The sequence below is a fragment of the Pteropus alecto genome, unplaced genomic scaffold (assembly GCF_000325575.1).
Source record: "Pteropus alecto unplaced genomic scaffold, ASM32557v1 scaffold134, whole genome shotgun sequence".
Taxonomy (NCBI): domain Eukaryota; kingdom Metazoa; phylum Chordata; class Mammalia; order Chiroptera; family Pteropodidae; genus Pteropus; species Pteropus alecto.
In genome coordinates, this window is record NW_006436283.1 from 6,121,774 (window position 1) to 6,138,431 (window position 16,658).

A 16,658-nucleotide genomic window follows, 5' to 3' on the forward strand; every position below is an offset into this window, starting at 1 on the left:
AAGTGTTTGGGGACACATGTAAATTTCTCTGCCTCCGTCACCTCCGTTCATCGCAGTTAGTATGTCAGCACGGTCCCGTGCCTGGCCAAAATAAAATGCCCCCACCCTTCTCAGTCATGCAAGTCACAGGCAGGGGAGGACAATAGCCTCCAACAGAGCCAGCGCAGTCCTGGGATGCCTGGTCACGGCCAGGGTCAAGGGCTCAGCACAGCACCTCCCATCCATAGGAAAGTACAGGCTGCTTCCTGGGCACCTCAGCAAAACAGCCTTTTGAGCAACCTTCCTACTGACAAGGACCTTTGTGTGACCCCCATGCCATGGCCAGAGAGTCAAGAACTCCCAGATGCTCTTCGGAAGAGGGCGACGAGGCGACCTCTGCCCTGTGACCCCAGCCTGACCCGTGCATCCCCACAGCTGCCCGGCTTGCTCACCGGCTGTCTCTTCTGCCCCCAGGTACATGATCAGCAGCCTTGACCGCACCCACGCAGGCTCCTACCGCTGCATCGTGAGAAACCGGATGGGCGCTCTGCTGCAGCGGCAAACCGAGGTCCAGGTGGCCCGTGAGTACAAGGGCGGCTCGGGACAGGGCGTCCGTGGAGAGGGGGAGGGTCTGCAGGGTCCCTGCCCGCCAGCCATGCTCCTTCTGCACTCACGGGGTGCCTGCCGATTCGGGCCGGTGTCCCCAATTCTGCCGTTGCTGGAACCGAGGAGCTGGGAGCTCTCAAGGCCACATGGCTGATAAGTGACACACGGAGCTGCTGGCTCTGAGCTCAGCACTCTTTAAATGGGACCAGCTGCTTTGTTTTTTTTATGGGGGGAGTGGCCTATCTATCATCTGCTTCAAGGGCCATGTCTGGGGTGAGCCTCACACTTGGGCAGCCTTTCCGATGGCCAACCGGAACCTCCCTAGCTGTGACACTCTTGGCTGACTTCCTGGGGGAGGGGGGGGCATGACCTTAACTTTCCCATCTTCCAACTCGTTCAGCCCTGGAGCAAGAACAGCGTGGGGGTTCCCCACGATCTTTGGGGACACTGGGAGATGCCTCATGATGGGTATTGTAACTATAAGCGGGAGAGAGGAGATGGCAAGTCGGGAGGGCCAGGTGGGCAGAGGGTGAAGAGGGAGGCCGTCACAGAGCCCGTGGGGTGACAGCCTTCTCCCAGTGCCACTGGTCCCCAGAAGGGCTGCCTTGAGCGGAAGAGGCAACGCAGCTTCAGAAGAGTCCAAGGGCATCTCAGGGCCCAGGGCCCAGAGCCCTAGTCACCCTCCTCCCCTGTGACTCAGTTTCCCCCTCCCTGTCCTGCCCCACCCCGTCCTAGCTGCCCTGTGCTAGAAATGAGTCTTGACGAGGGCCATTTCATTCTGGGTGTTTTAGGGAGAGAGGTCCAAGGTCGTGCATTGGGACACGAGTGTATGGAAAGCCTTAATGAGTCCTGAAATTTTTTTAAAAAGGGAAAACCACTCATCCAGAGCCCATGGGGCCTCGCCCCTGACTTAGTGCAGAAGAGAACTTTCTACTTGGAGAGAAGTACAAAGAGAAATCTAATAAGAAACCTCAGTGAGACAAAGAGTGTTTATAACGATTATGGAAAACAATTGTAATCAGAGGTGGAGGACAGCTTGTCCTCAGAAACCAGCCCTAAAGGCGACTTCGCTTACTCTGAGGAGCAGAAAAGCCCTGAATTAAAGTGACAGATCAGGGCTGCTGTCTAGGGGCTGGAGGACTCCCACAGAGTTTCACTTAGCCAGGTCCTAGAGTGGAGCAGGGCAGGGGCAGCCACGCACCAACCTCCAGAGAGACTGTGTGTGCGTGTGTGTGCACATGTGGGTTCATGCACGTGTGTGTGCAAATGTGTTTAGATTGGTCTGCCTCTTTGTCCCCTTGTATGTGAGAGAGAACATGCGTGTGTGCGTGTACACGTAACCGTGTGTGTGCATGCACATGTGTGTGCAGACGTGCATGCCTGGGTTGGTCTGCCTCTTTGCTCACCTGTGTGCTGGTGAGAATATGTACGTGTGTGTCTGTGTGCACACACATGTATGTGCCGCTGGAAGTGCCATCCAGGACAGCAGTCGGTCTGGGCTGTCGTGGGAAGTGTCTGTTCCAAGCCCTTGGCTCGTAGGAGACGACAGGAACTATCCAGAGTTGAGAGCCCCTGAGAAGCCAGTCTTCCCCGGGCTGGCTCTGCTGATCGGAAGCAGAAAGAACGGGAACCCAGAATTTGTGCGGCTAAGATGCTTCTTCCTCGGCTGTGCGAGGGACCCAGGAGCCCAGCACTCAGCCCTTTGACCCCCGCATCACATGCACACCCTTCACGTACACATGAGACCAGAATGGGGATGTGCCTCAGACCCAGGCCAGACACCTGCATAGGCTTTGTCCCCAGACCCGTAGGTATCCTCCTGCCCCCAAGCCGAGGGACGGGTGTGACCAGGCCCAGGTGCAGAGCAAGCAAGCAAGGTGCGCCGACGGTGAGCAGAGGCCTTTGACAAGGACCCAGGGGTGCCTGGCATTTCCTGTGTGCTGCAGGGAAGGGTTCGGACCAGCCTGGGCACCCAGCCTGAGGGAGAGGGGAGGAGCAGGTGGCAGAGACTCGGGCTGCCTGACACCGTAACCTCCTGCCCAGGCATAGAGCCCCAGGGGAGGGGTCATCCTGAGCCCCGCTCCCCACACTGTGAGTTCTGTGGGCCCTGGACCACCCCAGGTGATGCTGGCAGGGATGACCCCAGGTGGTGGTGAACAGCAAGAGCCCCCACGAGGGGGCTTCAGAACTCTGCAGCTGCCAAGATCCAGTATTCCTTACAGTGTTGGCAGGCTGCGGGGTGCCCATCACCGTGACAGGCAGCTTGGCTTAATGAAGAGCGTGGACCTTGGCTTTAGACATTTGGATCCGGGCTCTGCCCTTGACCGCTGTGTGACCCCAGGGATGTGACTGACCCTCTCTGAGCCTCGCCCAGCTCAGTTTCCGCATTCATAAAGTGTGTTTAATACCTAGCTCCTGGGCTTGCACGGAGAATCCCTTGGACTCATATGTGGCAACACACCTAGCCAGTGCCTGCGCACGATACACCTTCAATCAGTGGGAGATGCTGCTATAATTAATATTCTATTTTATCATTTAAGGAAGAAAAAAATCAGGCCTCAGAAAGGAATGGCTTCTGGCAAAGGCTGTCCTGGCCAAACAGAGCAGCGAGCCAGCACTGCCCCTGCCCTGCAGCCAGCTGGGCCCCTGCCCCTCTGCTGCCTCTTGGGGGGGGGGGTTCCTGTCCTGCTCCTGCTGTGCTCCCAGAGCCACCTGTCACCCTGGGCTCAGGCACTCTCTGGACATGGTCATTGTCACTAGATGGCCACCAGGTGCTGCTGCTAGCTATGCAAATGTGGTTCCAGGCCCCTGGGAGTGACAGGGGACACCTGGCAGGAGCCAAAGTGGGGGAAGCGGGGAGACCAGGCCTGTGCCTTTCTGACCACCAGCTGCAGCTCCCCAAGCGCCGAGACCCCTCCAGTGTCACGGCTCCGCCCACCGCACCCGTCTGAGGCTCCGCTATGCCCTTCGCGCCCTCAAGCCAGGGAGTCTGGGGGCCTGGGAACTCCTGCCCGGCAACCGAGGGAAATGCTCATCCTAACAAGGCAGTGAAGCGTCCACCTGGCCCTGGCCGCCCGTGGGACACTCATCTCTCCCGGCCCCTCCCTCGCTCGGCACATTTGTCCCATCCTGGGGCTGCTCTCGCGTTGTGGAAGTTGAAGGATCCAATGTCCAACCCCCGCCCCCACTACATACCGTCCAGGGACGTCCAACCCCCCGCCCCCACTACATACCGTCCAGGGATGTTCCAGGTGGGGAAACCGAGGCTAAGAACAGTCAGAGGACACCCCGAGGTCTCAGAGCCAATCTCTCTACCTTCCACCTTCTCCTGCCTCACGACCATCAGCTGTGAGGTGCAGCCGTGGACCCAGCCGTGAACCCCAGGTTCAAATCCCGGCTCACCTCGCCCTAGCTGTGTAATCAGGCGAGTGACTTCTCTGGGCCTCCACTGCCCAAAAGGAACGTTAACATTAGCGCCTACCGGCTGGGCTGTCACATCGGTGAGTCAGGCAGCGCCCGAGAACCGTCTCACACAGCCTGGCCTGGGGAACGCTCAGGGACGCGTAGGCTTCCTTCTGTCTGCCGGGCCCCTTAGCGAAGCCGTCTTGACATAAACATCCGCGCCCTTTCTCCTGCCTACCTTCCCGGGCGCATCCCCACCCACCCCGTCTGCAAGGGTAAGAAAAGAGAGGCACGGAGGATGCAAAGCTTAAGGAGGCTCGCTCGCTCTCCCTCTCCCTCTCCCTCTCCCTCCCTCTCCCTGTCTCTCTCTCTCTCTCTCTCTCTCACTCTCTCTCTCTCTCTCTCTCTCGTGCTCACCACACAGTTGTAAGACCCCGAGAGCGGGTACCTCCTTAAGTCTTTCCCCCCACTGACTCTGTCCCAGTCCTGGGGCCCGGCCAGCTCTGTGCCCTACAGACCTCCTGCATCCATCTGTCTGTCTCTGGTCGCACAGATGCACACGGTTTGGAGGATGAGCGGGGTATGGCTGCTTCTCCAATCCCTCCATCTCTCCGTGGCAGTTTCTGCCTCCCAGGGTGGAGCGGGGGTGGGGGGCTATTGTCTTGGGATGCCAGGCAGCCAGTGCGGGGCTCTTTCTCGGGATGGATGGAGCCAGGCAGGCTCCACCCCCGGCTTGCACCCCTTTCCCAAAGCAGGACTACGAGTTGGGTTCTAATGAGAAATTAATAAGACAGCTGTGCTAACAACTCATGATAATGGCAAAGTCATTACAAAAAGATTCTTTACATATTTTTAATTACAGCGATTAAGGAAAAGCCAATAAAACATCAGCCCCTTCCCCAGCTCCCTTCCTGTCCCCAACAGAGACTCGTCTACATTTTCTTGGTTTGGTTTAAGTCACCGTAGATTTCCGGCCTGTAACAAGTGGGCTGAATGCTGAGAGGGTTGGGAGAGCCTTCCACAGTGGACAGCTTCTCCCAGGCCACCTGTTGTCCACAGTCAGATCCTGTGGGCACCTCTGTGTTGCCTTCTCCCGGGCAACACCTTGACCCCAACCCCAGCCCTCACCCAGGTGGCAGCCGGCTCAGACTTGGAGCCCAAGCCCGAGCCCCAAGCCCGCCCCGTCCCATGGGGAGCCCGGCCTGCTTCTCATTCTACCTCCTGTACAAAATGGGACTTGGGGGCATCAAGCTCATTGTCACACGGCCTGGGGTAGATGCCCAAAATGCCACCTGTGGGCTCTTTTTCTTAAATTTCAACCCAAATGTGAGTTTGAATGTAGAATATTTAGGGGCCATGCGATGGTTCAAGATGACATTATTGCGTCTTTCTGGGGCGGCCGTTATATCGGGAAGTTTAATTCCCTGTGGCTGTGCGCCCACCACGTGCCGACTCTGTAGCCCACGGGACAAAACTGAGACACATCCCCATTCTCACGGAAAGTCATGGGGGCAGCAAAAGTTAAAAGGTGAACGGGCTATCGAAGGCCCAGGAAGAAAAATGAAGAGCTGTCAAGAAAACGAGACCAGGTGGCAGGGATGGAGGCCAGGGCCGGGGACCTATTTGAAATGGTGGCTAAGGGAGGCCAGCTGAGGGGGTGCCATTGAGCAGAGTCTCAAAGGAAGTGGCGGGGAGGGGGACCCACACAGACAGAAGGGTCAGGGGACAGCAAGCGAAAAGGCCCTGGGGTGGATTTGAGTGTCTGAGGCCAGGCTGGCTGGAGCAGAGTGAGGGGAGTAGACAGTGGAAGGAGATCTGGCTGTGGAGGTGAGGCGTTGGGGACAGATGGTGGCATTCTGAAGTGTGTCCGGCGCTTTGGATGTTACTAGGAATGCAGTGGAAGTCATAGATGGTCGGGGGTGGTGGCATCATGCTGTCTGATTGGAGGGAGAAGCGTTGTTTTCATAACAGACAAACAAAACCACGATGAAAGGCCACCCCACGTCCGTCAGGCTGGCAAAACCCAGAGCGTTTAGCAAGACCAAGCCCTGGCAGGAACTCCCATCTCTTCCGGTGGGAGTGTGAATCGGTGAATAGGCTCAGAGTTGGAAAACAGTTTGGCATCATCTCATCAAACTACCGTGTGCACAGCCTGCAGCCCAGCATCGCCACCTCCAGGCGCACACTCTGGAGATCCCCTGAGCCGTGTATGCTGGAGGATCCACACGAGACCGTTCTCAGCCAGACGGTAAAACACGGGACACCCCCGCAACCCGCAGCCGTGCTTTGCTGTCTCGATACGTGTAGCCCCGAAAATGACTGAGCTAAGTTCAGGCACATAGATGGAGCTCCAAAAAAAAAATAGAATGTTGCACAAAAAAAGCAAATCACAGTCAACGACATACGAAATAATCCCAGGTATGAAGGGCTTAAACAGACTAAATGAACCATAAATGGTTTAAGGACGCACCTATGTGGGGTGACACTTTGAGAAAGGAAAAAAAAACAAGCGATGACATTCGGAATGGCAGCTACCTCTGGAGAGGGAAGGGCGGTGACTGGGAGGGACACGGTGGGGGCAGGGGACAAGGTTTGTTAGCGTCCTTAAGCTGGGTGCTGGGTACGTTAAGTGTTCATTCTCTTCTTCTTCTTTAAACTATACATATAATTATATTCGCTCTTTTGTCTGCATTGACATATTTCATGGGAAAAGAACTGCTTTAAAAATAAATAAGAGCAATGAATATGCTCTGAAGCAGAATGCGTACTTTAGAAGACCTTTCAAGACATAGCAAAGATGTCAGGAATAATTTTCAGGCCACTTCCAGCGGTGCCCCAGGCCCAGACTTCTTTGCTCCTGGGCGAATTGGTTGGGAAATTTGGATCAGCACTGCGAGGCATAACATAGTGTGTTAACAAGCACGTGCCTCAGCCAGGAAGTGTAGTAAGCCTCGTCTGTCTCTGTGTCAGTGAGCGAGCTTTCCTAGGGGATCCCCAGCCCCTGTCAGCGAAGTGGAGAGAATGGGAGGGGAGTGGGGGCCTCAGAGCCATGGTGCGGTGGGGATTGTGGGATGCCAAGGTGGAAGAAGGCATCAGCTGCAAAACGTGGACCAAGGCCAGCTGTGCCCTTCCTGCATCCATCCCATCCCACCATGCATACATACATGCATGCGTGTGCACAATCTTCCATCCATCCTCCTTCCTTCCTTCCATCCATCCATCCATCCTTCCATCCTTCCATCCTTCCATCCATTCCTCCTTCCCTCACTCATCCAACTATACATACACACATACATATGTGCAATCATTCATCCTATATCCCTCCTCCTTTTCTTCCCACCATCCATCCTTCCCTTCCTCCTCCATCCATCCTTCCATCCATCCATCCATTCCTCTACTCATCCAACTATACATTCATACGTACGTACATACATACATATACTCATCCATCCTCCATTTCTTCCTTCCTCCCCTCCTCCATCTCTCCACTTATCCAACTGCCCATTCATCCATCCAGACATCCATCCATCCACTGAACAAACCCATGACCCTGTCTTATTGGCACTAACTAACCCTTCTCTCCCACCTCCCAGCCTTCACACACTCTCTTCCCTCTGGACCATCACCTCTACACACGCACACACACGCGCGCGCACACACACACACACACACGCGCGCACACGCGCACACACACAGCTAACTCCTACTCTTTATGTCTCTGCTTAAACGAAGCCTCACCCCACCCCCTAGTCTAAAGTAGGCTCCCCTGCTGCTCATAGAAGAACCCTGTTCCTTCTTCTTAAAAGTTGTCACACGATGTCACTGAATGTTTGTTTGTGGGTTGGTTTGCTTATGCCTATCTCCCTGACCAGACGAGAAGCTCCACGAGGGCAGGAAGCATGCCTTTCTTCACGGAGCCTGCCTGGCCCACAGTAGGGGCTCAATAAAGAGTCATTGCATGATGGCATTGGGTGAGCTTAGAGAGAACCTACTTCGTGCAAAGCATGGGGCCAGAGGTCTTGTAGGGATTTGCTCCTGAGTACAACTGGATAGAGCTGCGTCTTCAAGCTTACAGGGTAGCAGAAGGAAATAAACATGTGCATGAAGAATTATAATGCAGGGTATGAGTCACGAAAGGGGCGGAGAGGAAATGCGGGGGCGGGGTTTGAATGTTGGCCCTGCCCATCCCTCACTGCTTAACGCTGGATAAGCCATTCTGTCTCCATGAGCTCTAATTTCCTCACTGACGAAATGGAGCTAATAAAACCGCAGAAAGAAGCACTATTACCATGAAATTGCTTTCAATTGTTCAAATATATCTTCGGAGTTCTGTGAAACGTTTTTTTTTAAATAGATAAAATTATTGCGAGAACTGAAATCAATGTGATTTATTGGTGCAATTTTTTATAGACAGAGCCAAGTAATAGCAATTAACAAACAACTAAAAAATGTGTATTTATTAAAATTAAGCTTCTCATGGGATTGTGAGGATTAGGTGGGACAATCCCTGTGAAGCCCACCTAGAATGAAGCCTGACACTGGGTCAGCGCCCAACACATCTTCGTTCCTGAATTCTGTTTGGGTGGCGTGGAGTAATCTTCGTTGAAGAGGTGATGTCTAAACCAAACCATGAAAGATATTGAAGATTCCAACATTTTAATACTACTAATGTTAGATATAATTTTTAGCATTTGAATATACTCTTTCAGCTTCCTTGGCTACATAACAACTTACCCCAAAATATAATGGTGCACGGCCATTATTTATTATGCTCACAGATTCTGTGAGCCTTAAATCTGGACACAGCACAGTGGGGACAGCTTGTCTCTGCTCTGCAGTGTCTGAGGTCTCAGCTGGAAGACGCCAAAGCCAGGGGCTCAAGTCATCTAAGGGCTCACATGTTAACGCACCTGTCCAGTGTTGATGCTGGCTGTCACCTGGGCACCTCAGTTTCCTGCCACACGGGCCGTTCCCATGTCCGTGTGGGCTAGACTGAGCTTCCTAACAGCATGGCGACTGGATTCCATAGGAGCGTCTAGACGGAGAGATCTGGGTGGAAGCTGTATCCTTTCGATGACCTTGAAAGTCATATAGCATCCCTTCCAGCGTATTCATTCATAAGAAGAACATGTTGGATGGAAGGCAACCGTCTTTGAAAGGACATGCATCTGTTACCGCATATAACTCTGACTATAACCTACGAGGAAGGTACTCTTCTTAACTCCATTTTACAGAAGAGGAAATTAAAGCCCAGCAAAGTCAAAATTTTGCCCAGAGTTGTGCCTAATAAGTAACAGAAGTCAGATTTGAACTCAGGTCTCGATGATTCCAAAACTGCCACCGTTACTTTCACTCCCTGCCAAACTTAGAACACGGATGCCAATGGTCGATTTTATTTCTTGAGCTGCTTAATTGACTGGACCCCTCCAGGATGCCGTTGAATCATGGCGACCTGGTGAATCATGGCTTGTCGTGGTGGCATTCCAGGCAGGGGCCTCCCACAGAGAGAGGCCGAGATGAGAAGCAGGGTATATAATTCAATGTGACAGGAGGAACACGTGACGTGGCGTGGGCATTAAGACAGGAAAAGTTGGTTGGACTCAGATTAGGGAGGGACCTTGAATCCAGGCAAGGGAATCTAGACGTTCCTGGGGCGATGAGGAGATCCCCAAGTTTCTGAGCAAGTTGATCAGGAGCATGGAGGAGAGGATGTCAGCGGAGCCGGAGCAGCAGGGCTGGCTTAGCTTGTTGGTGGGGTTGGTAGGAGCAGAGGGGCCTTGGGAAATGAGAGCCGCATTCCGGAGGAAGAGCTGAGCGACAGTGCAGGGGACAGAGAAGGGAAGCACCACAAATGCCTCCCAGGGTTTGAGCCTAGGTGATCGGGGCAGGTGCAGGTTGGTGGGGGGAGCTGTTAACGGAACTAAGAAAGCAAGAAGGAGGGAAGATGCCAGCGCTTTCTGTTGGAGGTTGGGTGTTGGGTGTTGGAGCCCAGGGAAGAGCCAGAGCAGACGTGAGAGTCTGCAGAGAGTTCGAGGTCAAAATCATTAGATTAAGAGAGAAGAGAATCGAGGCCGGGGCTTTGGAAAATGAGAGCGTAAGGCCCGTGGTTCTCAAACTCGGCACGCAGCAGAATCCTTCGAGAGCGAGTCGAGAACTCAGGGACCCGTGAGAGTGGGGGTGCGAGGCAGGGCCTTTCTGTGCCCCCAGGGAGGAGGGAAGCGTGCGAGCAAGTCTGTGGGCTCACCCAGACCCCGGGAGATTCGGAGACCTATCGAAGCGTGAGGACCGCTGGCCTGAGCCCGGACAGTAGTTCTTCACCTCGGCCCGTGGTGGACCTACCTGAGCCGCCTAGAAACACCGAAGTCTGGGCCCCGCCCACCCCAGACGGTTCTTAACTCTGGAACTGTGGGGACGCTAAGGTACAGCCAGATTGGGAGACTTCTGGCTGAAGGAGAGGAAGAAGGGGAAATCGTTTTCAAGTGGTCAAGAAGTAACAAAGTGTCAGAGACCAGGTGGCTTAGCATGAGGCCACCTTGGTCAGGGAGGAGACTGTGGGCCACAGGGAAACAAAAGTAAGATTTCAGTGGTCTGAACCTCACTGCCCGTAGGAGTTCTGGTGGCCAGCCCACACCCAGCACCGGTGAAATCTGAAGTTTGTGGGTGAGACGCCGGCCTTAGCATTATTTAACGCTTTGGGTGATTCTCACTGATGCGTGGCCAAGTTTGGGGTCAAGCAGCGCTGCTCACACTTGAATATGGGTACACCTCACGGGGGGTCTTGTTAAAATGCAGATTCTGATCCGGCAGGTCGGGTGGGACCTGAGACTGTGCATTTCTAATAGGCGCCTACGTGGTGCCTCTGCTGCCGGCCGCAGACCACGGCATGAAAAGCGAGGACGTGTATTTGTACATTAATATTCATGAGTCGTGCTGATAAGGACAGACGCCGCTTCCCACACCCCATCTCCCAGCCTCTGCTGTCACAGTCAGACCCCACCGTGATTTCAGCAGGGAGGTGGGCAGCCAGGAGTGTTCTTACCTGGCCTCCACTGCTCTCTGCTCCCCTCCTGCAGGCCAGAGCAGCAGAGCTGGATAGGAGGCGTCTCCCTCCTTTTCTGCCAAGGGGGTCGGCAGTTTTTTCAAAGAGCGATGTGGTGTTTGTGTTCACACATCTGTGCCGCCTCACCCACTTCCCACCCAAGGTCGAGGCGGGCAGTCGTCCCCACACCTGTGTATGAGCTTCCAAGACACACCCTCTTTGCGTGCCCACCCTTCTCTCCCGCCACGGCATGGCCCCGAGACTTGCCTTGAGGGACAGCTCTGCCTGACTATAGACTTTGAGATCTGAGTTCAAGTCCAGACTCTGCCCTTTCCCGGCCACGTGTCCTTAAATGTCATTGACCCTCTCTGAGCCCATCAGGCAGTATTTCATTTTTAAAATGTGTGAAATAGTAACCCACCTCTATGGCCACTGGATGGATCAGTTGCTTCATGGATATATGGGTACAAATGAATGCAAACTGCAAACCCCAAAAGCACAAGGCAGTGGGGTCATGAGGGGTGCTCTGCATGTGGTGTCCCCCTGCCCCATGGTCATCCTGTCTGCATTTTCCCTCTGCTACCACCATTCCCGCCCCAAGAGCCGGGCAGTCTCCGCTCATGGCCCCGGCCCCCGACGCCCGCCTCTGCTCTTCCTTCCACAGACATGGGGAGCTTCGAGGAGGGGGAGAAGCACCAGAGAGTCTCCCACGGAGAGGCCGCCGTCATCCGCGCCCCACGCATCGCCAGCTTCCCCCGGCCACAGGTGACCTGGTTCCGGGACGGCCGCAAGATCCCGCCCAGCAGCCGCATGTGAGCTCCCTGCTCTGGGGGGTGGGGAGGACGAGCTGGCCCTGGGAGAGGAGGTTTGGGGCCAGATAAAGCCCCCAGATGTCAAGCGGGGGCGCCCTTTGCACGGACGCCTCTCGTAGGGGACGTAGCCAGGCTGGGGACCCCCAGATGACAGTAAAGTTTGGTTTACGAGGGCCTTTCTGGGATTGGGCGTGTGAAGACTTGGAGCTGGGACAGCTCAGTCGCCTTCCTGGGGACCCCCAGGCATTGGCTCCACTCTCAGCCGGAGAATAACTCCGCACCTCGCACTTGAAAAACCCGGACAGAGGCGCCATCCCTGTGGTTCTGGGCCCAGGGCTCAGGCCAGCAAGGCCGGGGGAACGTGGGGGGCGCTGGCATCTCCCATCAGGGCGGGTGGCCCCTGGGTGTTTCCGGTGTGCGGGTGTGGCCGGGAGTCCGTAGTGTGTGTTTTGGCTGAGGAGAGGAGGTGAGGCCAGGGGAAACCAGCAGGAAGAGAACACATGGCCCTTTCAGCCCCAACAAAACCCCTCTGTGTGGCCCAAGGCGTCGGTTGTGACAGGCTGGCTGGTGGGCTGGAGCGAGGGAGCCAGCACCTCCACAGAGGGCGAGGGGCACAGCATTTCCTCCCGGGACACGCCCGGCCTTCCCGTCCCCACTCAGGCCTGGAGCCAGCCCGGGCCTTCCCTTTCGGACTCCAACTCTCTCCTGATCCCAAAAGAGAAGAAAGGCCTCCCTTGTCCTCGTCACTTTGGCCACAGGTCAACTCTGGGTGGAGCCCGTCCTGGTCTCTGTGAGACGCTGGAGCCAAGACGGACAGTTTTTGCCTTTGGTGACCAGGAAGCCTAGTGAGAGAAGCGTAATAATCATCACAGTGGCTGTCGTTTATGGGGTGCCTGCTGTGTTCTCAGGCCTGGGTTAAGCACACCCCACACACCACTCACTCCTCCAGGAGAGGAAGAGACGCCGTGTCTCATTCCCTTCTCGATCCCCAGAGTGCACGCTCCAAAACGTATTTCTTGAATGAATTGTTGTTAGAACAACTCCGTGAGGCAGCTGGTTTTATCCCCATTTTACAGACAGTCAAGTGAAGCCCCCCAAGGCTTTGTCACAGCTGGTTCCAGGCTTGCCGACTCCAGCGTCAGGGCCCTGAATTCTGTCTTAAGTGAAAATTCCGTGAGAAGATTTACAAAGACACGGGAGAGATGGGATAAAGTGATTGTACTTGGAGAGAATCGTTCCTGGTAGAGTGATTCTCAACCTGGCGACCTGCAGAAATCATTTCGGACAATTTAAAATATGTTGATCTTCAGATCCTGCCCACCCCTCGCCCTATATTCTGACTTGATTCAATGGGGTATACCCTGACATCGGGATTTTTAAAGCTCCCCAGTGATTCTGACGTGCAGCCACAGGGGAGAACCAGTGTCTTAGAACGTATGTGACTCACAGACACAGTGACGCTGCGTGACAAGTGATCCAGTGACCCGAAACGAGAAGCGTTGATTTGTCCTATGAATCTGCTGATGGGTGATCCTGGCCGGGCTCTCTCACTTGTCCCGGGTGGGCTGGCTGTTGACCAGTTAGAATGTCTGCGTGACTCAACTGTCCTCCACGTGTCTCGCCCTCCTGCCAGCCAGCCCGAGCATTTTCTCCTGGCAACGGCAGGGAAGAAGCAGAGAAGGGCAGAAAGAGGTTTTTCAAGCTTCTGCTAACCTCCCGTTGGCCAAAGGAAGTCACCTGGTAGAACTCAGACTCGCGAAGCAGGGAAACCAACTGTGTCTTGAGCGAGCGGGCCTGCCAGGTCGCATGGCGACGTGTGGGGATACCAAGCGGGGAGAGCGTTAGGGCTGGACCCCAGGCTAACAGGGGGACCCATGCCGTGCGAGTCAGAGCATGCCCCCTGAGACCTAGTTAAGGTTCGGGAAACCAGCAGAGCGTGGTCAGCGATGGACACGAGAGTGAGGCTGAAGGGAGGAAGGGGTCGCAATGCCACGCAGGTGCTGAGACAGCGGGGCGAGTCTTGGCTCCTGACTCCCTTTTCTGAGGTCACCTCACAAGTTCCAGGTGCATCAGGGGTGGCTTTCGGCAAGCCAGTCAGGTAGGCGGTAGTGGCCGCGGTGTTGGTTCTGAGGCCTCGTCCAGGCCCAGTGGGAAAGGGTAACCGCGACGCTTCGGCCGTGAGAGGTGAAGCCCCGTCTCCATCCTCGCTGCCACCATCCCTCTCCTGACATCTTCCCAGCTCCTTCCCTCATCCCTGGCTTCTGTCCTCGCCCCCTTCTCATTCCCGCCAGCCTCTGGCGCGGGGACAGAACAGTGCTGGCGTGCGCTCACGTGGTCACACCCACCGCCTCCCCGCACCCCCTGCCAGTACTCCTACTAAACACATGGCGGCACACTGTGCTGATCTTATCTCAGCAATTACACGGGATTAACATTCACAGCCGCGAGGAGAGGTCCCCGGCAGCCAGTTCTCCGGTGTCTGTTTGCGGGAGATACGAATCTGACGAACGCTCTCCCAGAGGGGAGCGCGGCGTGCGGAGGGCGGGCTGTCCTCAGAGGGGGCTGTCACTGGCGGGGCTCACAGCAGTTGGCAGCGCCTCATCCGTTTCCCCGGTGCTCATCGGCGCAAAGGGGCCGAGAATCAACAACGCGTGCTGGGGGCTCTGGGCAGGTCCTGGGATGATTTATTTTACCCTTAATTAAATGATCCGTCGGGCCCCTGTCGAGCCGAGAAAAAAAAAGACTGGCTTAATAGGAGTCGTGGGTGGAAGACGGGGCGGGAAAGATCAAGTCCACTGAAAGCTGAGGCAAACGGCCAGAAACAGAGCCCAGCCCCGGCCCGGCCACCGAGCTCTGCCGTCCGCGCCCCGCCAGGACCACCAGCTTCTTCCGGTGCAGGTCCGACCGCACGCAGCAGGCTGGAAGTCTTCCCGAGGGCCAGAGACAGCTTCATGCACTTTGGACGTGAGCTACGGGGTCGTTCCGGAACCATCCGTGAAAGGGCTGAGGGCAGAGGGAGACTCAGAAGGCCCTTGTCACCTCCCAGCCCCTCTGCCTCCTCTTCACTCCACAGGCGGAACTTGCACCCAGGCCCTGGGTCCCGGTCCAGAGTGCTCCTCCCTAGTGCCAGTCAAGGCAGTGCTAAAGCCTAGGAGCGAGGCGCGTCCCTCCCCCCACATCCCACTAGCCCAGCCACTCTGCCCCGCCTGGATGCGAGGGGGCTGCAAGGCGGGCCCCCGGCTTCCCAGCAGCTATGAGTACTTTGTGGACGGGGCGCCTGGAACTGAGGTGGAAGCCGTCATCTCTGCCACCCGCCCCGGGATGGTATCTCAGCCACGGCACAGTCGCCACTTTGGGCCCCATGGCTCCGCGCTGTGCGGGCCGTCTGGTGCATTGTAGGATGTTTAGCAGCGTCCCTGACCTCTGCCACTAGTTGCTGGTAGCACCCCACAGCTGTGACAACCAAAAGTTGTCCAGACATTGCCAAACGTCCCCTGGAGGGCAAAGCCACTCCCGGTTGAGAACCACTGACCTAGAAAGATCGATCGTCATATAGACGAAATATCACTAAAAAGAGAGAATGAGGAGGTGGGGTGGAGAATCTTCCTGGTCAAGGAGAGAAGGAACCAGACATTGAAATCTTCTTCTCTGGAGGCCGAGGGGGGTTTCAGGACAGGCAAGTGAACTGGAGAGTGGGACTAGGCTGCGCCCAGTGTGCCCACCCGCCGAAGGCTCCCTTCAGCCCGCTCCCCCAGCGCCATGGCAACGGGAGCGGCTGAGGAGGCTGGAACCGCCTGGTCCAAGGGCACCGCTGCTCGTCAGATGGGTCCTGATGTTAGACCGTGTGCCAGGGGCGGGCAGTGTGAGGGGGCGGGCAGTGTGAGAGGGCGGGGGGCAGCCTCAGGCCAGCGACACGAATGGAACCCTTCAGCCTTGGGGCTGGCAGGGACCCCCACCAGCATCTGCTCCCTCCCCTTGCACAGATGAGGAGACCGAGGCCAGCGAGGAGGAGGTCACGTGCTGCTCCGAGGCTGGGGCCAGAGCTCCATTTCAGAGTCCCCCCTCACCCTTGCCCCGGCCAGAGCCCAGCCTCCCTTCCCCCATCCCTCGCCCACCCGCGAGCTACCCTAAAGGTCAAGGGCCCCAGCAGGAGACTCCCAGGTTGGGAAGTGGTCACCATCTCTGCCTCGTTTTGTTACTTTTTAAATATTTACCCTCGCTCTGTCCTACCTCCTGTCACCTTGTTAGCAGGAGGTGACAAGAGCCCCCAAGAAAAACAAATAGACAGCATTGGAGGGCCCGGGAATTGGGGTGGGAGGGCTTCGCCTTCCTGCTTCCCAGGAGTCCGCCGAGAACTCCCCCAAACTGCAGACAAACCTCCAAAACCAGGAAAGAGGGGACACCAGCCGGGAAAGGGAGGGCTGGCGAGGCGTTAGCGGGCCTGCTTATTTGAGAGCCTGTTTAAAACGCTGTAACATCTACCTAATGGGAAAATTTGAGAAGAATTCAACTGGATTTGTCCTTGTTAAACTAACATTAAGGATATTTAGCAGCTGTCTCGGGCACATCACATTAAAATCCAGAGACAGACGCGACAGACTAATGGTTTTGTTCGTCGTCTGGAGAATGGGCGAAAGGACACGACAGGTGGGACAGCGTGGGCCACGCTCTGTCCCGTTCACATCGGACGGGGTCCCCTCCCCTCCGGCACAAGCCCTTCCTTCCTGTCTGCAGACCGAGTGCTGAGGGGCTGTGGAGTGGATCCCAGCGGAGGGAACCACACTGGGAGCAGACAGGCCGCGTCTGCATCCTGTGGCCCA

General features: G+C 56.0%; 1 protein-coding gene across 1 annotated transcript in view; it reads left to right on the forward strand.

The window, feature by feature from the left end:
* SDK2 (sidekick cell adhesion molecule 2) overlaps nucleotides 1-16,658 on the forward strand; it is a 127,886-nt gene that overhangs the window by 29,932 nt on the left and 81,296 nt on the right. The window contains exons 3-4 of the mRNA XM_015589613.1: nucleotides 454-560; nucleotides 11,691-11,838. Coding sequence (XP_015445099.1) covers nucleotides 454-560; nucleotides 11,691-11,838 — 255 coding nt within the window. The remainder of the gene's footprint in view (nucleotides 1-453; nucleotides 561-11,690; nucleotides 11,839-16,658) is intronic.